Here is a 23,812-nt window from a genome sequence, read left to right as displayed (position 1 = left end):
GACTCTATAAGAAATGTTTACAATGTTTTACTTCAGATTACTGAACTGATGTTGTAAATTCCATAAAATTGAAAGTGATTAAGCCCTTTGTGCTTCTCTGAGCTATCTTTTGTCGCCAGGGAGTGAGGCAAAGGAAAGTGATCAATCTCTGCAGTCTATAGGAACAGGTATCATAAAATAGGTGGGTGAACAGAACCACCACAGTGAGCATCGGGACCCTAACCAAGCACATCCAGACGTGTGGAAGTGGGGAAAGTCAGCATTTGAAGAATATACCAGGAACTAAAGGCTGCCAGGTCTTCAGCGCAACACTCCTTGGAAAAACTGTACATTAAGATGTAAAGAAGCTAAGCCCAAATCCCTAGGTCGAGTACAGGACCAGGCCTTGCTGGCACCAAAACCCATAATTAGTTCAACCACATCTCGATTTTCATACTTGCGCTCTTCCACAATGAGCTACATAGCTTTGTTATACACAGTTAAAGGGAGATGTCGTCTTGTGTCATAATTCTATTTTTGTTTTCAAATAAGTTCATGAATGAAGAATCTGAAACAATATTCTAATCTTATATTTTCCTTTGAAATCAACAATTGTTTTCTCAATTGGGCAGCCATTATTTTTCCTGTCTGCAAAGTTAGAAATCTCATTACACGTACTGATGGTCCTCTTCCCCACGTAATGCTGTATAATTGTTCAGACCTGGTTAATGCCACTCTTAGGATCATTGGTTACTATCCTCACCCTGTCTTTTATGACCTTGTCTAAATATGATCAGAGTCGGCAAACTTAGAAGGCTTCCATAGCCTTGGCAACTCATGACAACAGCCTAGGGTGGTTACTGGCGCCATAAACTAGAGTGTCAATTTGTTGGGTCAACAACAGGAATCGCTGTGCACTTGCTCCTCATGTGGGATCTCTGTCCTTAATGTGCTGTACATTTTGATTTAATGCTATAACTAGTACTCAAACAGTATGTTTCACTTTGTGTTTCTATGTGGGTGCAAACTGTTGAAATCTTTACTTAATATATACTAAATTGATCTTCTGTATATAAAGAGAATTGAAAATGAATCTTGATGTGAATGGAAGGGGAGAGGGAGCGGGAGAGGGGAGGGTTGCGGGTGGGAGGGAAGTTATGGGAGGGGGAAGCCATTGTAATCCATAAGCTGTACATTGGAAATTTATATTCATTAAATAAAAGTTAAAAAAAAAAGAAATCTCATTACACTAACACTGGCTGAATAAATATGTGATGGATTTCTTTCTTTACACAAAAACGAAGTTCTTGTTCTGTAAGTTCAACTTTCTAAGCAAAAAAAATTATTCTAGATACACAGTCTGCCAATTACAGACCAAATATGATTGTATCAGAACATCAAAACTCTGGATCACAGTATAACATACTCCCAAACACAGTACTAGGTATGTTTCTTGACAGATTATTATTATTATTATTATTATTTTTTTTTTGGATAGGCAGAGTGGACAGTGAGAAAGAGAGACAGAGAGAAAGGTCTTCCTTTTCCGTTGGTTCACCCCCCAATGGCCGCTGCGGCCGGCGTGCTGCAGCCAGCTCACCAAGCTGATCCAAAGCCTGGAGCAAGGTGCTTCTCCTGGTCTCCCATGTTGGGGCAGGGCCCAAGCACTTGGGCCATCCTCCACTGCACTCCTCGGCCACAGCAGAGAGCTGGACTGGAAGAGGAGCAACCAGGACAGAATCCAGTGCCCCGACCGGGACTAGAACCCAGTGTGCCAGCGCCGCAGGCAGAGGATTAGCCTATTGAGCCATGGCGCTGGCCGACAGATTATTTTCTAATGGCAACCAGAAATATTTTATGCTATAGTTAATATTATAATATTCCTAGATATAAAACCTTCTTGACTCGCTCTTGTTGATCAACATTTTTCTTATCAAAATTTCACTAAGAAAGGAAGAACATACTGTCTGGGCATGTGTTTTTGAATCTTAACAAGGACAGAGCAGCCCAGCAACAGGGGTTCCACATATGACCTTTGGAAGTGAATTGATCTGGGTCAAATTTCATTTCTGCTACAGAACAGTTTTTACAAGACTTCGAGTACGTTATTTAACCTCTTTAATACTCAAGTTGCATCATCTGTAACATGAGGATAACAAATCCTTTACCTCCCAGGGGATTTTGAGGACTGCATAAATCAAGTATAGAAAAGTGGTTACTAAACAGCCAGGCACGTAACAGGTGCCTGACACATGGCAACTCCTACTATTTACAAATTACTTATATCTTAGGATAAAATTATCTACTGATGTATATTTTCTTTAAGTAAGCTGTCTTCATTAACTATTAAAGCTGCTTTTATAGTAATGGCTCTGAGCACAGACTAAAGCCAGACTGCCAGGGTTATAATCCATGTCCACTACTGCATAGCTGTGTGGCCTATAACCAAGAGAGGTCCTATGCTTACAGAATACAGACATAAAAACAGTACTTACACCACATAAGGCATTAGGAGGCTGTAAGGAGCTAACACAGGTAAAAGCAGCTAGCAAAGTATCTAGAATGTAGCAATTTCTCTTGGGACTTGTGCATTTTTAAAAACCCATTCATTTTAACATTTTTTTTAGCTTGGACTGAAATCCAGTCATAGTGAAATCTTACTCGAAAACACTCTTTTGGCTTTTAATTAAGACAGTGGATCCACTCAGATGGAAAACCGTATTCTTTCTGAGTCAGCAGTCTCTTTTTGCCTGTAATTACATGTCACGTTTTAGATGTCCTACTATCTTACGCTAATTATGCTTTGCAGTAAATATTAGTAGAACAAACATTAGAAGAGCAAATACATTGTAACAAGATGGCACTTGAATGTATACAGCTGTATTTCGTCAAGTCTGTTTATATTTCATTTAAAAACAATCCCTGACCAATTATGTTTTCACCAGTCCCAGTCTATTAAAAACAACATTGAAAAAAACATGAAATGGTAAGTTATTCTGTCTCAGTCAGCATATGTTTTGATTTCAGCCACCTCTCTAAAACCCCCAAGGCAAGGAAGGAGGCAGTAGGCCATAAAATATAGGTATAACTGCATTCAATGCCGGTTTGGAAGCTCAGACTTACCAGTCCGGCCTCAGGAACACAGCTCTTACCATCGTTTAAGTTCAGAAACCCCATTCTATAGTTTGTCTTGGTCTCAATTCTCTTCCTCAAATAGCTGATACTAATCCCTTAGGATATCTGTCAGGTCTGAAAATGATCAGTGTCCCCAACAACAAGCAGGGAAACCGGAACATAGGTTGTTGTTGTTTGTTTTGATTTTACTTTTTTCTGTTTTGAATGTATATAGGATGTCTCTTTGCACTTCCCCAGCATTCTCTTTTTAAAAAAAATTTCTGGGCTGAAGTGACTCACAGATAAAAGATCACAGAATAAGAATTTCAGGAGTTATACACATTAAGAAGAGCACTTTAACAGCTTCTAAATGGCCTCATACAAGTGCAGGGTCAGTGCTGGACAGCTTCCGGACCAGGAGGTCCCCACCTTCAGCAGGATTCAGAAAAGATGGCCAGTAAAGTCAGCAGCATTCAAACTTTCATGTCTATGGTTAACATGAGAATAAAGAGTCTTTAAAATTAAATTCTTTTTGAGATGTTACACTAGCAACTGTATTATTTAATCATGGTTTCATCAATATGGCCCAGGAGAGGTAAACATGACTTACTATTTATCTAATGACTACAAAGAAGACATTTTGATTAATCAACCTATTAAGTTACAATTTAGCACAAGGAGCGTATGTTAACAAAGGGATGTGAGGGAATACACTGGGTATTATCAAGATACCAGGAAAAAATCCTCCAGAAAAACACATTCAGCAATTAATTAGTCAATTCTCTCATGAAATGAAAAGGCCCCATCAATAAGGTGACAGTGGGAAAATAAAAGAGGATGAATCAGAACAAGAGTGAGACCGTTATTTTTGGTGGTTGATGTTGTCGTAGAAAAAAGAACAGATGTCACTGCTTTTCTACTTGAAATGAAAGAGTCTCTTGAGTCAACAATTAATGATATTCAAGGAGATAAAATAAGATCTTGCTATGATGCTGTTACAACAACCTCACAAGCGAGTAACAATAACACAGTCATCTACCTTACGCTCTGAACGGATGCACTGGTGTCACAGCAGTTGGCATCAGAACTGTGAGTTCTTTTAACTAAACTGAGTTCTCTTCTGAACACACAAAGAACTACAGAAATTTGACTCAGATTTCTAGATCCTGGAATATTTATTAATTTTTTAAACAGTTTCATCAACTTTTTTTTTAACTGTGTGTGTTCATCAACATTTTTTTTAACTTTGTGGTTTTTTTTAATAAGCTTTTTTTTAATAAGCTTCATTTATTAATATGAAAGTCAGAATTAGAGCCAGAAAGAGAGACAGAGAGAGAGATTCCATCCTCTGATTTACTCCCCAGATGGCCTCAATGGCCAGGGTAGGGCCAGGCCCAAGTCAGGAGACAGGAACTTCATCAGGGACTCCTGTGTAGACGGCAGGGACCCAAGGACTTGGGCCATGTTCTGCTGCTTTCTCAGGCCATTAGCAGGGAGCTGGATCAGAAGTGGAGCCACCAGGACATGAACTGTTACCTATATGGGATGCTGGGCATCCCAGGCTGTGGTTTTGCTTTTTGCACTATGTCACAACACCAGCCCCAGGCCTGGAATATGTAAAAACTCTCACAGCTCCTAATTCATCCCAGGCTGCCCATCACAGAAAAGGGGGAACAGGCATTGCAGGAGCCTGGGAACCAGAGCCCAGTCACTGACATGACCCTGAGCTTCAATGTCAAGCCCTCATGCCCCAAATCCTGATGTGGCAAGGGCATGCTCGTTAGGATTGCTTAATGAACTTCTAGAATCTTTCAGAACTTTTGGGCCTCAATTAATTTTATTCTGCTTAACGTGACGTGACAGGAGTAAACAGTAAAACAGACACGTAGATGCTTATTGTTTCATAGTTCATCTTAACTAGTTTTCCCATCTGCTTTTGCAGGGTCCAGATTGGCTTCTCTGGAGTGACTGGCAAAATCGGATGTGTGTGAAAAACAGAAATCACACTGATGGCAGTAATTCCTGCAAGTGTTCTATTTAATTCTCAGAGTGGAAACACTGGCCCTACCACTTGAGAAGCCATTTTAACGGCCTATAATAGACTGAATAGACTAGTTAAGAAGTGGGCCTTTGCCTTATTAAGTAATAAGAGCAATTAGCAGGCATTTTAAAGATGTTTTATTATGTCTCTGAGGTTATGTCTAAGGAGGCTTCAACAACAAGGGAGCTTAATACCTTAAGTGAATTTTAACAGAGACACTCTCTAATTTAGAACACAATTACAAGCAGTTGTGGGACAGACTTCACGAGAATACGTGTGATGGATGCCTGATGTTTCCTGTTTGGTAACACATCGTGAAGGGGTTTACATGCAGTAGTAATTCTCAGAGCCAGCCTTAGAGATCACTTGCACCTGTCACCAGGGAGTGCTTGTTAAAAATGAGGATTCCTGGGAGGCACCTTCCATTTACGGGAGTTGTGTCTTGAAACACACATTTTAAGCAAGCATCCCAGATGAGTCTAATGCAAATTCAATACTGAGACCCACAGTTTTATTAAAACATAAAGAAAAATGCCTTATTTTACTCAGCTATAGATGCAATGAAATGTTAAGTTGCCAGTCCCTAAGGAAAGCTATCACCTTGCTACCAGGAACACTGCTAGGGCATAGATGGTCAGCTGCTGTACAGAGGCCAGCATCTTCTCAGGGAAGCACTGGACACAGCACAGACACTCCTGAACCTTCTCATGAACAGATTAACTAGGAAAAGACTGTGAATTCACAATTCTCTCCAGTTAGGCACTTGAATTCACAATTCTCTCCAGTTAGGCACTTTGATCTGCACACACCCACTTGAAGCATCTGTAGGAAAATGTGACCAAGCATTCAGTACACCTCAGGGGCACTCAAGGTGGGAGTCATCCCCACGTGGGCAGTTTCCCAGCGAGGAAGCCCTGAATCTTAGGACACCAGTGCTCTGAAACACTGCTCCTGGCAGCCCTCTGAGCTCCACTCTGGTCACTGGGAGCAGTCCCGACCATTTCTCCTTGGTTTGCCATAGAAGTTTTGTCATTTCTGTGGCATAGTTATCCATGAGAGCTAGGAAGTTAACAGCAGCAGTTTGGGAAGCACTGTCCTAATTCATAAGTGTGCAGGCATATATTCACAGAGTTTATCTTACCACTTAATAATCACTTCTTACAGATTCAGTATGGAGAGTGTATACAGTAAAGAAAAATGTAGGACTTTTGGCTGTGTTGTGGTGTAGTGGGTTAAGCCACATTGCAATGCTGGTATCTCATCTGGGCTCCGGTTTGAATCCTGGCTGCTCTGCTTCCAATCTACCTCCCTGTGAATGCACCCCTCACCACGTGGGAGACCTGGAAAAAGCTCCTGGCTCCTGGATTCGGCCCAGCCCAGCCCTGGTAGCTGTGGCCATCTGGGGAGTGAACCCTCAGCTGGAAGATCTCTTTCTCTCTGTAACTCATTCAAATAAATAAATAAATCTTTAAAAAAAAAAAAAGCAGGAGTTGAAGCTGAACAATAAGAAGGTTATACAGCTACTGCCTCTGAGGCTCTACAAGGGGTAGGTTTGCTTTGAAGACTAGTGCAGGTCACAATTGCATCCCAGGACCTGCCAGGGAGCATGCTCAGTGTTGAGGGTCATTTGGAGAATGCAATGTGGCCTCTGCCCATAGGGGGCTTATCATCAGGGGAAGCACACAGACTCTGAGCGAGTACTTACACCAAACTCCTCCAGCACTGGGATGCAGGATGTGAAAGCAAGAATGGTTGGTTTGGTCTACAGTCTGAAGGATCGTGTACTGCATCACAGAAAAAAGAACAGTGCATCTGCAGCTTCAAAGATGAGCAATGGGTATGGAGATGCTACAGACTGGGGTTCTAGGCAGCAGGAAGCAGAGGTTTGAGGAACACCATGCCTGGAGCACTTGGGTGAAAGAAGAGCCTGGCAGAGAGAAAGCTGGAGAGGCAGTCATGGGCCAGACAACTTGGGATTTTGTAGGCCACAGTAAGAATAAGGATCTGAATTCTAAGAGCAATGGGAAGTCACTGAATGTTCTAAATAGGAGGATATACTCTGAAATCAAGTGAATTTTTAAAATGCAAACTTCAGGGTTCTAGCGTGGAAGATGAGGATGAGCTAGGACAGGTCTTCAAATCTGCATTTTAAAAAGATCCCAAAGGGGCCAGCATTATGACATAGTGGGTAAAGCCGCTGCCTTTGACATCTGCATCCCAAATGGGCACCCGTTTGTGTCCCAGATGCTCTGTTTCTGATCCGTCTCCCTGCTAATGTGCTTGGGAAGGCAGCAGAGGCATGGCCCAAGTGCATGGGCTCCTGCACCCAATGGGGACCTGGAAGAAAGCTTCTGGCTCCTAGCTTCAGGTTGGCATAGCTGCTGTTGCAGCCATTTGGGGAGTGAACCAGCAGATGGAAGACAACTCCTTGTCTCTCCTTCTCTGTAACTCTTTTAAATAAATAAATAAATAAATAAATAAATCTTTACAAAGAAGTTTTTAAAAAATAAAGAGATCCTAGATGATCTGATGTGAAGCGAAATGTAGAGATCACTGCTCAGATCTGAGCATTCGCTGTCCAGGGGCCTGGCCTGAGCTAGCGACCCCTCACATATGTGTATGAAAAGGACATACATTCCTCACTCCATTAATTTGTTCTGGTCCCATTTCATCAGCTCTTGGACCAAGAGCAATGCCAGCATATCATTCTTGGAGCTGTCTGGCATCTGGAAGAGGTAAATGGGTAATAGGATGGTGCAGTACCCACTATCAGTGTCCACCATCCGCGCCGCATCCCCTTGCTACCCACTACCGCTTCAGCACACGCAGGCTGATGCCCACCTGTCTCACCAGCACTATTTTCCTACAGCATTGCCCTGGGCTCCAGTTGTTCTGCCTGCTGTATAGCAGGGTGGATGTGCTGGGGAACTGATATATACAGCCTCAGTCTGTATATTTATCTGTATATATACAGTCTGTATATATTCTGTGTGTGTGTATATATATATATATATATATATACAGACTGTATACAGTCTGTACACAGACTGAGGCTGTATATATCAGTTCCAGGGCAAGCACTTGGCCTAATGGTTAAGATATCATCAGAGTGCCCGGGTTTGAGTTCTGGCTCTACTCCCAATCCCAGCTTCCTGTGTTAATGTGTGTACTTGACTTTGGCGTGGTCTAGCTCCGACTGTTGCAGGCATTAGTGGAGTGGATGAGATTTCTGTCTCTCTGCCTCTCAAATAAAAGTCTGGCTGTCTCATGCCTTCGCTGGTCCAATTCTGAGATGTTGTCAGAGTGTCCCAGCAGGTTTGTGCCATCCACGGTGGCAACAAGTTTTGCCCACTCAGCCTTTTCTGGCTGCCTTTCCCTTCCTGTCTCACTTCACTCCTACACTGATGCTTCTTCATCTTTTAAGTAAACCACCTGCAGTCAAATCCTGGCCTCAGGGTTTACCTCTAGGATTCAAACTGGCTCTTGCTAAGCCAAAGTGCATTAAAAAAAATAATAATGGTAAAGTCTAGTAACCAAATTTTAGTAAATTATTAAGAATACTGTAAAGAAAATTTATTAAAACCTGAGTGGGAAATTATACCCAGTTTAGCAAAGATTGCAAAAAAGGAAGAGAGGCCTGCATTGTGGTATAGTGGGTTAAGCCGCTGCCTGTGACATCAGCATCCCGACTGGGCACTGGTTCATGTCCGAGCTGCTCCACTTCTGATCCAGCTCCCTGCTAATGTGCATGGGAAAGCAGCAAAACATGGCACAAGTGTTTTGACCTCTGCATCCATGTGGGAGATGTGGTCAGAATTCCAGGCTCCTGGCTTTGGGCTAGCCCAGCCCCAGCCATTGCGGCCATATAGGGAGTGAACCAGCAGATGGAAGATGTCTCTGTATCTTCCCCCACCCTTCCCTCTTTGTAACTCTGCCTTTCAAGTAAAAACAAAATAAAATCTTAAAAAGAGAGGAGAGAGAGAATGTAGAGAATGTAATCTGATGAGAATCCTCTTGTTTGAACAACCCATTCATAATTTAGCCTAGACCAGCCATTCTTCTTGCAAGGAGTAAAAAAAAATACTATAAAACAAGTATACAATTTATTCTTCATTCACTAACATTAGTAAAGACTAACATTTATTGAGGGCTTATTATTTATTAGTCACTATTCTAAGAGTTTTATATTTGCATGTTCATCTCATACAATCCTCATTAACTATGAGATTCAGAACAAATAGCTATCAAGTAGCTCATCAAAGGTCATACACCTGCAAGTAGGGAAATCAATATTTAAATCCAAGCAGTGCCTATGCTCTTAATTACTTTGAAATGCTGCTCCTTAGGTCTGTATGGGAGAAATAAAGAGCTACATGGCTATGCTTACAGAATGATGGCATAGGGCAAAGCGTTAAACATGGATGGGTGATGGGGGGGGAGTCTAAGAAAGTTTAGTTACATCAACTTTCTACACCAAAAGTCTTATTGTCTCTCACTAGTTTGTGACTCTTAAAGCAGAATGAGTGTCAGGGTTTGTCAAGGGCCTGCTGTGATTAGAGGCTTGGGTCCCAGAATGACTCCACTGAGAGGTGGAGGAACCTTTAAGAATTAGAGCCTAGTGGGAAGTCCTTCAGTTCCCGAGGGTGAACCCTTGCTAAGTCATTCCCATGGGACTTTCTGAGTTCTCTGGAGAGGGTTTTCAAGACAGAAGTAAGCCAGGCTGCACCCAGCCCCCTCTGCTCCTGTATGAGATGCATCACTGGCTCCCAGCTTTGCAGCCGCCAATGCCATCTACATTCTGCAGCAATGCAGCCATGGCCTGGCCCTCATTGCAGAGCCTGTGTCTTGCATTTTGGTCTTTCAATCCCAGAACTGTGAGCTAAATAAACCTCTTCTCTTATAAGCTAGCTGCCTTAGGTATTTCCTAACAGCAACACAAAGTAACCAACAGAACCAGGAAAGCAGAAACAGAAAAACACTTGCACTGAGTCAGGAAAATAACATTTGGGGAAAATAATCTGGAAGAGACAATCAACCTCATCTAAGATCCAGTATAGCTCTTAGAAAATGCTTAATTTTAAAAATATATCAGTAATGGGGCTGGCACTGTGGCTTAGAGGGTAAGCCGCCACCTGTAGTGCAGGCATCCCATATGGACACTGGTTAGAGACCTGGCTGCTCCACTTACAATCCAGCTCTCTGCTATGGCCTGGGAAAGCAGTAGAAGATGGCCCAAGTCCTTGGGCCCCTGCACCCATGTGGGAGACCTGGAAGAAGCTCCTGGCTCCTGGCTTTGGAACAGTGCAGCTTCGGCAACTGTGGCCAACTGGGGAGTAAGCCAGCGGATGGAAGACCCCCTCCCCCCACCCCCCGTCTCTCTCTCTGCTTCTCATCTCTCTCTGTGTAACTCTTTCAAATAAATAAATAAATCTTTTAAAAAATCAGTAATAATTTAAATTTACTCTTCCAGGAATTATTAGATGTCTTAATGAAAATAAGATTATTTATTATCTATAGGTTTTAAAGGACAAAAAGCAGAAAGTTCAGAAACCTGATAATCATTTTTATTCTTTTATCTCTTGACTTGTTGATTTGTTCAAGGTGGAACTGACTTATTGTTTTATGATTAGATGGAAAGAAAGAAAATGTAAGATCTATATAAATAGTTGGAGACTCTAAGTTGTGGCTATTTTACATTTCTGACAAATTAAAACTATATTTCTGGCCAAGGTTGACAGAGAAAGATCAGGTCTACTTTTCACTATTGCAAGGTGAGTCCTGGTTCTGCTGCCTAGCTGACCTTGGTCAGAGGCAAGTCACTGCTGCTCTGCCAGCACCCCCTGATAAGTTAAGCATGGACACCTCTGACCACATACACACACGATTCAAAACACACTATTACTGGTTATACAACACATTCAGCACTTTCATAGAAAGAAGGAAACTCACTGGGAAACAAGTGGGAGACTGTTTCTTTACTTCCTGAAGACATGGTTTCTAAACTTGGGTTACATTCAGAAATTATGGTTTCTAAGAGATCAATAAGAGATAGAAAGGTCTTTTTATCTTCTGGCAACAAAGTGAGAGTGAGCTTTTAGAATGTGGAGGAGATGGCTGGAAGAAGAGTTCTAAGGCCAGTCGTGTTCCATACTTCAGCGGTAATCAAATGAATAATGGGATGGTTCAGCTGCTGCTGTTAAGTGCCTTACCAGCAGCCAGAGGGGACGTGGCAACAGTAGAGGCTCCATAAACATAATGAAGCATCATGTGGCCTGCATAGTGTCATATAGAGTAGGGGCATACTCCTCATTTTATTTTAGACTCTGGAGCTGCCAATCCCAATTGATAGACAATTCAGGGTGTCAATGAGTAAAGGCTCTGGATGAAACCCTATAGTAAGGTGGGTAATTTTGAACCCACTCATTTAACTAAAGGCCTACAAAAAGGCAGAAAAAAAGGGTAAAAGTAATAGCAGGTCAGAATTCATTAACTTAAAAGTAATATAAACTAAATATATGTAATTTAAAAAATATTTAGATAGGAAATATGTACAATCAGTTACTATAGAAAACTTAAAATGACTGAGATTGCCTTGTTAATCACAGATAATGACACACACAAAAAAACCATGATCACACTCTAACAGGAGAAAGAACCCTGGAGTGGCTGGTCCCATCACCAAAAATATTCTTTTCTAAAATGGATCTATAAGCAAAAGGAACCCAACAGATCATTCAAACCAGTACCCCATTCTGCTGTGAGAATACTCTGGTCCCAGGTATCTGACCTACTTATTGAAAATCTGGTAAGGGGCAATGTCCAGCCCTCTGAGTACTCCACTGATGTTTTGAGTGGCATCCTAGCGATTCAAATTCTAAACTGTAGGTATTTTTAACTCCATATGTGTAATTTTAACTATCTGAATTGAAAACTTCCATTTGAAAATTAAATTTCTTCAGGCCAGCACTCTGTGCTGTGGCATAGTAGGCTAAGCCTCTGCCTGTGGTGCTGCACCCCATGTGGGTGCTGGTTCATATCCTGGCTGCTCTTCTTATGATAGTTCTCTGCTGTGGCCTGGGAAAGCAGCAGAAGATGGCCCAAATGCTTAGGCCCCTGTACCCACATGGGGGACCAGCAAGAAGCTTCTGGCTCCTGGCTTCAGATGGGCCCAGTTCTAAATGTTGCAGCCATTTGGGAGTAGATTCGCAATTACAATAACTTTTTCTCTGTCTCTCCCTCTCTGTCTGTAACTCTATCTCTCAAATAAATAAATACAATCTTTAAGAAAAAAAAGTTAAATTTCTTCAAGTGACCCTCATTTTAAGGTGCTGAGATTTGGTAAATGAGTTTATTATAAAATTCATAATTTTAAGGATAAGAAAAATCACCACTGTTATTAACTGAAGAAGTTGTGGTTCTCTCCATAATTCATAGGGTACCTTTCTGTAAGGATAGTAATACTTTAAATGCTATCATTCCAATAACACTGCTGTGACTTTAGAATCACATTTACTAATTCAAATGTCTACCTGATACATCGAGAATAATGGAAGTTATAAACTACTAAAATAAACAACAAAAATTATGCTCTGTTAGGTTTCAAAATCCTTCCTAAAAGAAACCCCCAGAACCCAAGCATCGCGGAGCATGTTTCTATGGATCTTCTCTTCCTTGCAATCACATCACAAGTTTGATCCTTTATTTATGACTGCAGTTAAACATTCCAACTCAGCTCTAAGTGAATTCAAACTAAATGAGCTTATAACATAGTTAACACATTAATAATTAAACAAAGCAATGTATATACAAGTAGTAGGCCAAAAAGAAGCACTTAAAGGAAACCATGTCCAAGGGCAGTCTGTTGTCATCTTACTTATAAAGATTGGCTCCATATACTTATTGATCTACTCACAGAGAAATAGGAACCTGCATGCAATAAAATGAATGGAATTTTCAAACATCCAACAGCAAGCAAGTTCAAAGAAAAGATGAACAAGTAAGGAAACCCTGCCTGATTTGGACATGCTGTTTCAAACGTGATTCCTTAAAAAAAAAAAAAAGTTAAAGTTCTGAGCTCTATCATTATTTCACGTTAAATCAGGTACATTTTCAACAATCCACAAGAAAACACTGCTATAAAACATAAAACATGTAAGACAGCAAGCCTCCTTCAATTAGAGCGGTGGTAAACCACACTAATATTAACACCTGAATTACCTGATTTCAGGAGATGAAGAGCTTTCATTTGCATCTGTCCTTTTATTTCTTGGAAATGACGGGCTAGCTGGAGGCATCTCCCCACTTAAACGGTCTGGGAAAATACGGTCTTTATTCAAATTGATTTCCGAATAGGGACAGTTGGCAGCACTAACAGATCAAAAGCAAAAGAAAATTTCCATTAGACTATACTTCTTTCAGTTCAGTGACAGGCTACAGAATATGATAAACAGGTATAAATGTGCATATGTATAGTTAACCATATAACATGAAACACTCTATCCTTCAAACAGAAATCAAGTGTACTTAATAGAAAAATATGCCTTTGCATTAGATTTTAAGAAGTAATCCAGGGCAATCTTTGGAACCAAGCAATGGGCACTGAAGAATTCAGGTCTATACATGTATATGGAAAGAATCACCCTCAGAAAGAAACACCTCAACCTTCATAGAAGGGTTGGTGATAGAATTGGGAGAGAGAGAAATTGACCAATGGAGTGGATCTGCTTCCTACAGGCTCAGGGCAATCATGGGTACTGCATTTCCTTTCTACAGTTACTGCCCTCCAAAGGAAGGTCCTGACTCCAGGTCCAGACCCACACCTGATGTTCTGAAAAATATTCACATCAATCTGCAGCTAAGCAGGTCCCTAAATATAAAAGGGACCAGAGGCCAAGCAGGATAAGGACCCATCTAGCTCACTTCTCTTCCATCTGAGCCTCCTGGTTGGATCCTCAGGTCTTATCTGGTGACCAACCTGTTAAGTAGGTAAAGGAAATCACGGTTACTAATTGTTAATTGAGCATCAGTTAGGACGTTGCTGCGCCTGGGCCTCTGCATTCCTGACTCCAGAATAAATGGGTGACCCCTGGATCTCAGGATCCCCAGACACAGAAACTTCTCCAGCGGTCTACCTTGCTCCTCTTTTTTAGGAAACCTTAAATCTGAAAATGATCTGGACCTTAGATAAATTACATTTGTGTCTTATGTGTTGTCTTCAGTTTCAGGTGTGGGTAACATCTGACCCATGGGCCATATAAGGCTTGTGAAATTTGGTCTGGTCCTGCCAAGGTAATTGTGGGGGGACTCTAAATTCAATAAATCTATAGCAGGCTAATTTTTGAGTGGATAATTGTTTATAGTCTGTGGATGATGCTATAAATAGCCAAACAGCCCTTGGCAGAAAAAAAATGTTCCTTATCTCTGGTTTAGATGATAGCAAGAACGTTAATAATCACTGAGAGAAATTTTTAAAACAATGCATACCTATACTCTATCAAGAGAATATGAGACACCCTCCTGGGAGAAGGAAGGAAAACTTTGAAATTATTCCTAGGTGATTCTGATAATTCCCTATAAAATTATCACAGATAGCTATAAGCAAAAATTCAACCTTTATTTCCCATGCTACTGTATACTGGTATCTGAGCATAAGAAGAAAGTAATTAACATCTGATCATATGTTGACATAAGTTTCCATAATGCTACAAAATGTTAGTCCAGGAATGACAAAAACAAAAACAGAAACCAGTAACACTTATCCAGTACTCTCTTTTCTAAATTAAATTACTTTTTTGAAAGGCAGAGATACAGAGACAGAAGGAGAAAGAGAGATCTTCTATTCGCTGGTTCACTCCCCAAATGGCTGTAACAGCCGAGACTGGGCCAGGCTGAAGCCAGGAGCTTCTTCTGGGTCTCCTAAATGGATGCAGGGACTCAAGCATTTCGGCCATCTTCCACTGCTTTCTAAAGCACATTAGCAGGGAGTTGGATTGGAAGTGGAGCAGCCAGGATTCAGATCAAGGCCTATATGGGATGCCAACACTGCAGGCAGAGATTTAACCTTCTACGCCACAGCACCAACCCCTATAGTACTTAATATATCTCAAGTACTGTGTTAAGTGCTTTACATGCAATATTTTACTTAACTTTCCTATGAGGAAGGTGTTACATGTGATAAGGCTTAAAACTGTTAAATTACTTCATTCATCATTTTATTCATTTGTCCAGCAAATATTTATTGGGCATTATTATGCTATTTCTGGGCATTTAAAACACAATACAAAACAGAAGGAAAAGATCTCTGGTCTCCTGGAGCTCATATTTTAGCATGTGATGGGGAGTACAAAAATCACACAAATAAATAAATTAGCAGACCTCACACACTGTAACTCCCAGGTAGGAAATGAAGTAGCATGAAAGGAAAAGCCACAAGGATTTACAATGGGTGGTGAGGAAGGGTTTCCCTGGAAATTAGAATTTGACCAGGGACCTTAAGATCAGGAAGAAGAAACTCAGTCATCACTTAGGGGAGCAGGATCCCAGGCCAAGGGAGGAGTAGCCCACAACACAGAGCAGCCCACAAACGACTGGCAGTTTGAGGGAAATCGAGACCAGCTTGGCTATAGTGTGGTGAGCAAGAGGAATGGATGCAGTGGGAGAAGAAGATAGGGAAAGTACCACACAGGGCCTGGTAGCCACAGTCAGGAGTTTTGTATTCTGGTTTAGGTTCAATTCGAAGCCACTGGAGGATCTTCATAAAATTTAAAAAGATCACTCAGGATGCTAAGAAGATTTCAAGGGATCCAATTCAGAGAAAGAAAAGTTATTTAAGAATAAGGATATGATAGTGACTTGGATGTGGGTGACTGAAATGAAGGAAAAGCTTAAAAGACAGTCATGGTAAGTTTTAGGAGATGGGTAGAACATCAAAGAAGGGCAAGAACGACCATGAGGTTTCTGGCTTGAAGGATTGGTGGAAGAGCAATGCCATCTTTATTCTGAGATGAGAATGACTAGGTGAAACACAGATTTGGGAATGGTATCAGGAATTGTGGAACTTTGATTAGGCATCCAAGAAGAGATGTTGCTTCCCCAAGTTCACATAGCGGGTAAATGAGCACACTACTGCATCTTAGAATGGGCATACTACTTTATTTCATTTTATTCATTTGGTAATAATGAGAAGGAAGATCCATCTCCAAACACAGGACCTCTTTTGAGTATCAGCCCTCCAAATGCTTCGTGAACCTTTCACAGGACACTTGGACTAACCAGAACTGATGGTACACGTGATCCTAACTGGGGCAGAAGAAACCTTATGGAAAAGGTATCTGCTAGCCCATAGGAAGGCTAGGAAATCTGGCAAGGGCAGAAAGTAGGGTACAACTGGCACATTCCTGTGGACACAGTCTGCTTGGGTGGGCAGCTGCTGGGGATGCTGGCCTCATGCCTCAGTTCTCCAGACCTTGACCTGCACTTGCGAGGAGCTGTTAACAGCAAGCCTGCCCTGCCTGTCGGGCTCTGGACAGAAAGCCCAGATGGTAGTAACCAGTCAGGCATGCTTGAATTTTCTACCCACACAGTAACCGTCAAAGGCCTCAGAGAGAGAAGAGGCCCCGTTCCCTGCAGGTCCCCCAGGGAGAAGGTAACTGCTTAACCCTGATCCTGATTTCAAGCAGAATACACACGTGTGCTGAACACTTCTACTCAGACATCCCGGTCACTCCATTATGACCTTGTTTAAAACCAAACTTTTCACCTCCGATCTCCCCTCCATCACCCCCACAAACATAAAAAGCACAACTCGGGCCACCTACTACTTTTGGTTCTGTTTCTCACAAAGGAAATATATTAATTCAGCCTCAGATCTTAGTCATTTTAACTTAATTCTATTCTTTGTTCTTCATATTGAATTTTCGGTTGCAAATTTATCTACTCATATTTTGTGAGAGTAGACAAAAGCTTTCCAAAGACAATGTTTTGGTTTCTTTGGATAAACAGCATGCTGCTCTCCCTAGAATACCACAACCATCTTAGAATATCACTCATCATTAAATTGTTGAATGACTGTATGTACATAAAACTTATCATTAAATTACTGCATGACTGTATGTACATTCACTTTGGAATTTTACTGAATGCAAAGTAAAGGAAATGAGACATCCAGTATATAACTCCATCCACCTCCAACATTGTGAAAACTTGCAGGATTTTTAGCCACATGGACTGGGCCCCCAGCTGAACACCACAGTTACAAGTAAAGTGTGGACAACTGGCCTTCCAAGCTCTACAAGGCAGCACACTCATCTAATTGTTGAATCAATGAAGGAATGATGTCCCTCTAGATCACCATATGTAGACATGGATAGCTCAGAAAGGGGCAAGACTAGTGGCCAGAATGAAATTCACCATCTAAGCATCTCCTTTGGGGGTGGGGTGGAGCTGGGGGAACAGATTGCCAGGGCCAGAGAGAAATTTTAGATTCTCAATCTAAAGTAGGGAAAGACAATCATAGCCCTCAAAACAATGATTTATTAATGAGTAAGGAAAGATTGTTTCAAGGGAACCTTGTGATGATCAGCTACAGATTTTACTAATAATGCCCCAGTCTTCTTCCAAACCCTGGGAAAAGTCAAGAAGCTGGTGTGTTGGGGGTGGTGGTAGTAGAGGGCAAGAAAGCCAGCTGGCTCCTAAAGTAGAAGTGGAAGGGATGAAAACAGGAGGATGTCATAAAATGCACAAGTGTGCTCAAGTCACAGGGCAGGCAGAGGGATGGGGTGTTCCAAGTGGAAATCAGGAAACGTGGTTCTAAACATGCTCTGCCTTGTCCCTTACTCAACAATGAGCAAGCACGGCTTCCAAGACGGCTTCTTCATGCGTGAAATAAGGCTGATGACAAAAACGACCAGGGGTTGAGTGCACTACCCAAGCTCTTTCCTCATGTGGCCTCATTATGATTTTCACAATTCTGGGAAATAGTTCCAATTACCATGCTCATTCTACAGATGTAGAAATTGAGGTTTAAAAAATGGGAACTTGCTCTGTGTCACAGACTTAGTTCTGGGATCATATGAATCCTGGCTGCCACACTACAGGGATAAATAGTAGCTTTCTTATATTGAAAAATTTCCTTATTCTTAATCTATGATACAAAATCAATCTGAGAGTTCCAAGCTGCAAGATGCAGCTACCTGTCTGCCAAGTTGCATGAAGCTCATAGGTATTGTGCACTTGCTATGTGCCAGGCATAGTTGCCAATGCTTTATATGAATTAACTCCCTTATTCACCATACCATTCCTATTAAGCAGATGCTACTGTCATTCACTTTACAAAGGACAACACAGGCACAGAGAGATAAATATTTTTATAATAATTCTTACCCGAGGCCTTTAAAGGCAAGCCAACCCTCAGATGTGGGCTGTTTATTTCCCTGTCTCATCAGCACCACTAACCACCCCTTAGGAAATGCACTAACGGGCAGATCACAGGTAATCATGTTTTCAGAGAGTTAAAATCATTCTTGTGTTTGTCACTTAAAAGAGCACAAGAGTTACGTGATTTGTATCCTACTAGAAATGTTGTAGATTCTGTGCAGCATTTCTTTTGTTGAGTACAAATACAAAATTACTAACTCCTAAAAATGCATATGATCTTTAAAAACTCACCAGTGCTGACCAAATGTTGATGGAAAGAAGGAGTTCTCATTAGGTTCCTGCACTTCTGATTACTCATATAATCAAAAGTTTTTAATGGCAAAACCTTGGTAAGGTTGGGGTTTAGCATAGAATGCGTGTATTCTGCACCAGGTGTATGTGCACACAGATACACACACAGAAGCCTTTACTAATATGCAACTTCGCATAAGGCAAGGGTATAGGTTCATACAGGAATATACCGTTCTTTACTGTAAGGATAGCAGTAGGCTGCATTCTGCTCTTTAACAAATTATCCCTATCAGCTACAGAAACAAAACCCCACCCCATCTGCTCCTCTAAGGAAGCTGTTTTCCCTAGAAAACAATGCTCCAATTATTAGGTAAGACTGCGGGACTGCCTTATTCACTGCTTTCCACTCCTACCTTTACAACCCCTTTAATTATATATGCATTTTTTAAAACAATCCAGCAAAACCCCCAGCTTTATAAGTGCTCACACAATCTTACGCTCTGTCATGACAAACAAACAAAAAACCTGACACAGTGCTCTGCATACAACGAAGACCAAAGAGCCACACTGGCCCGGTCTGAATCCTTCTGCCAGTGTACGATCTTGGGCATTCACTCAAACATCTTCATCTGTAGAACTGGGATTGCAACAGTGCCTAACGTACACAGCTGCTGTGAGTATTAAATGAAGTCACCTAAGTAGGCCCTTAGCAATGTGTGGAACAGAGGAAATTATCAATAAATCCCATCAATTACCACTTTATAAGAAGAAGGAATCCATTTAACCATAACAAACAAACAACATCAAAAGCTCCATAACATGCTTCATTTATGAAGGCTCTGCTCTCAGAAAAAAGCTAATGTTTCTCTCCAAGTGCTGCTCCATTCATCTCTCGGTGAAAATATGTTCAAACCAGACTGACCTTCTTAGTTAGCAGTAGGGGCCCTCTCCTCTACACAGCCCACATGGCAGAGCCAATGCAAGTCCATGTTCAACAAGAGATGGATAATGAATGAACATGTTTTTACAATTGCAGGTGTACATCCAGAGTTACTAGTTTTTAAAACTTTCTATGGACTTTACAAATACCAAAATGTTATTGGAAATACCCCATTTTTTGCTTCTTTTGCTTAATTTGTCCAATATCAAATCATACCATAGAAAACCTTTACTTCTGAAGACATTAGATTATTATATAGAATATCTACTATAATGTATTTTAGTGCTCCTTTAATTCCCTCCCATTCTTTGACCTCTCAACAGGCCAAATAAATTAATTATGAAAGCGAATACCATGACACAACAAATATTAATGTTCTCTGGTTAGAGAGTTAGATTTAAGCAACTTGGCTACTGAATATCCCTAGAGATGAGAACACTATATCCACATCCAATTCTCTCACTGGTCATTTATATTTCAACATTAAAAAATGTTACATTCTCAAATGTCATTGCTGAGACACAGTCTTAGATCAGATTCAATTTGTAATCTTCAGGGAAAGTAACAAGAAATGCTAGTCAAAACAGTCTTTTGCTTATGTGATTATAAAATTGATTATTCTTGCTAGGAGAGCAACTTTCCTTGTTATCTAAGCAAAGAATGCATTGTTTGATTTATGCAGTTTCTCAGTAAATTAATCCAAAGAGAATTTTCTCATTACATTTTTTCTAAACACAGCATTCTTAGCAAGTACAAAAATAAGCGCCAGTGAAATGAACCTTTCAAAGAATATCCATGATGCCGCAATCTAGTCCAGCAGTCTACTAATGAAATGGAAAACTGGCTGTGCCTGCAAAGGATTAATATCATGCTGGCAAAGGAACTCCCAGTGTTCTACACAGGACAGCATGCCCAGGAAGCCTAAGAAAATCCAGTTCAAAGATTCAGGAGAAGGGAGATAGCACTTGGGCAAAAGCTGGAACCTCCCACAAGTTCTGTGAATTGGATCCCTCTCTGGAGGCCAGAGTCAACCAACAACTATGCCCGAGGCATAGAATCTACAAGAAAATGAATACAGTTGCTTTATCAATGTTTGATAAGCCATACCTTATGTTAGGTATATGTCTTCCTCTCCTTTCAAGAAAATGAGTAATTCTCTGTTACGGTTCCAATTCTCTTGAGAGAGCTTCTATACTACATTTCTCCTTAAACTCTTCATGCATCATATAATTTCTCTCAGCTTTTAACAAACTCAAGGGACCGGCGCTGTGGTGTAGTGGGTAAAGCTGCCGCCTGCAGTGCTGGCATCCCTTATGGACACTGGTTCTAGTCCTGGCTACTCCACTTCCGATCCAGCTCTCTGCTAAGGCCTGGGAAGGCAGTAGAAGATGGCCCAAGTCCTTGGGCCCCTGCACCCACATGGGAGACCTGGAAGAAGCTCCTGGCTCCTGGCTTCGGATTGGCCCAGCTCCGGCTGTTGCCGCCAATTGGGGGTGAACCAGCGGATGGAAGACCTCTCTCTCTCTCTCTCTCCCTCTCTCTGCCTCTCCTTCTCTCTCTGTGTAACTCTGACTTTCAAATAAATAAATAAATCTTTGAAAAAAAAAAAAAAAACAACTGAATACTGCATCCAGGAAGAAATGCTGTAAAGAGAGCCACAGAAACTCGGTGAACTAGTGTGGCACACCTGACGAATGCTATGAGGTCTATAAACACACATGGGGGGAGTGGTCCTGAAGGATGGCTGGGCTATCAGCTAGGGCCATGACTCACCACGCATCTTGTCCCAAAGACAAACCTGTCCTCTCAGGCTTCAAAGCACTCCTAAGGAGACTGTGCACCCTGCAGCAAGATGAGTCTTCTTCCCAGAACACCAAATAAAATTTTGGAATCCTCCAGTGTACCCAATAATATACTACCAGTATTCACCCATTCTTAAAATGTCTTTATTTTCCTTCACAAGAGCAGCAAATTCCTTTTAGTCCAAAGAATTTCTCGAGAGTTTATGGTAGAAAGGCACAAGTGCCAAAGCTTCAGTGTTGGTTATTATTTTGTATCTTTTATATATTTTTAAAGATTTAGTTAGAGTTACACAGAGAGAGAAGGAGAGGCAGAGAGAGAGAGGTCTTCTATCTGCTGGTTCACTCTCCAGTTGGCCACACTGACCGGAGCTGTGCCAATCCGAAGCCAGGAGCCAGAAGCTTCTTCCGGGTCTCCCATTCGGGTGCAGAGGCCCAAGCACGTGGGCCATCCTCTACTGCTTTCATAGGCCACAGCAGAGAGTAGGATCAGAAGTGGAACAGCCAGGACTTGAACTGGCACCCATATGGGATGCCGGTACTGCAGGCGGCAGCTTGACCCGCTATACCACAGCGCTGACCCTAATGTATTTTATATTTTAAATTAATTTATAGACAGCTTTTACAGTTCCATTAATGCATGAGTTCTTTAAAGGCCAGGTCTGTGACTAATTCCTGGAATGGTTTCTTGAGAGGCAGTTATGGGGGAGTGGTCAAGATCACAGATGCTCGAGAAACATGAGGCCCTCCCCTTACCAGCAATGGGTAAGGTAAGTTACTAACCCTTTCCAGTTCTGTGGTGGTCTCAGGAAAAAATTGAGGGAAAATAAGGTTCCGATATTATAGGGTTATTTGAGAAGTTATCCAACAAATGTGAAGCAATTAGAGCAATACTATACAAAGGGGAAATAAGTGTGCCATAAGTTAGTTGTTCTTACTGAAAAAAACCGCTGCTCAAAAATTCTTGCTAAATGAATTTCTGGACGTATAATGGAAATTTAGCATGCTGATGAATTATTTCCTAAGACTGATACAATGTCTGAAAAATAATCCAGCTGCCTTCACTAGGCAATATTTAAAAACTTCTAAGATGTAATATATTTAATTGTGCTTAAATTAATCATAAAACTTGGTTTACAGGTATACAAGCAACCAAAAAGATTCTTAAATGGATATTTGCAAATGGAATCATCCTGTCTATGCCCTGACTTTTTACTCTGGAACATACTAAACCTCATTAAAAAGAAGCGGAGCGGGAGGTGTGTTGCAGAAGGCAGATAAGCAGGATTTGAGGTAGCAGAGAGGAAAGAAAGAGGAAACACTATCCAGAAAATAATTACATCAATTTTGCAAGTCTGATGAACTCTTGGAGGAGTGCAATCTTGGAAAAAAAAAAAAAAAAAAAAAAAAAAAACAACAGTAATGACCCAGATTCACAGCCTGTACAAACTAGATAAATGAGGATCACTGTTCTTACTAGGTAATCCAATTACCATGCAGTTAGAACATTACTCTGAGAAATTATTATTTTAAAATATATCTAAATGGCTTCTTTTTGTTAAGTTACTCAGGGATAAGAGAAAACTTCTGAAAACTGCGTTTCTTACCAATGTATTCTCATGTTATTTATATTATGTTTTTTGTGATCTTCGCTATAAATCTACAATAATCTCAACTCTCATTATTCAAATTATCATGTCAACCAATCATAAAATATAGATGATGATTTCAATAGGGCCTCTCCCTTCTCATTATCAATCATCAAACCAAAATAACTATTTCAGAAATCAAATATCTGGTAAAAACTAGTCAGGTTACCCAGAAAACCCAAACAGCTAGAGTAAATCTATTTTAAACCATGAATGCATTTTCTCCAAGAAGATTTAACCATAGACATACCTTTCACTTTTACATAATCACCATGGTAACCACACAGCTTATGGATCTGAATTTAAATTTAGTTCACATCTATTTATTACACATGGAAATCAGTATCACACATGTATTCATATCTGGACAGGTAACCTCCACAGGACCACGTGAGAAATCCTACATAAGTGATGGTAACCACATACCTGTGAGGGCCCAGGTGCCTCGCTCTCTTAAAATGGCCAAGCCCTTTACATCCTGGAGTTGAGCATCCACCATGTTCTGAAGCTTCCATTAACTCTAAGGGGCCTATGAAAAAGCAAAAAGAGAAAAGACAAAAAGCTAAGCCAGTGACTCTAAGGATCCAATGTCTTGGACCTAAATAAAGAAGAAAAAAAAATCCCT

The 23,812-nt window shown here is 41.0% G+C and overlaps 1 protein-coding gene across 7 annotated transcripts in view; it reads right to left on the bottom strand.

Annotated features, from left to right (window-relative positions):
- The window catches only part of L3MBTL3 (L3MBTL histone methyl-lysine binding protein 3), a 145,679-nt gene that overhangs the window by 36,434 nt on the left and 85,433 nt on the right, over positions 1-23,812 (bottom strand). For all 7 annotated transcript variants that reach the window (XM_062186748.1, XM_062186754.1, XM_062186750.1 and 4 more), the window contains 2 exons: positions 23,614-23,716; positions 13,352-13,501 (listed from right to left, as the gene is read on the bottom strand). In XM_062186748.1, coding sequence (XP_062042732.1) covers positions 13,352-13,501; positions 23,614-23,716 — 253 coding nt within the window. The remainder of the gene's footprint in view (positions 1-13,351; positions 13,502-23,613; positions 23,717-23,812) is intronic.

Source organism: Lepus europaeus, chromosome 3 (assembly GCF_033115175.1).
Source record: "Lepus europaeus isolate LE1 chromosome 3, mLepTim1.pri, whole genome shotgun sequence".
In the NCBI taxonomy this organism is placed as follows: Eukaryota; Metazoa; Chordata; class Mammalia; order Lagomorpha; family Leporidae; genus Lepus; species Lepus europaeus.
This window is presented reverse-complemented; position numbering and strand designations above follow the sequence as displayed.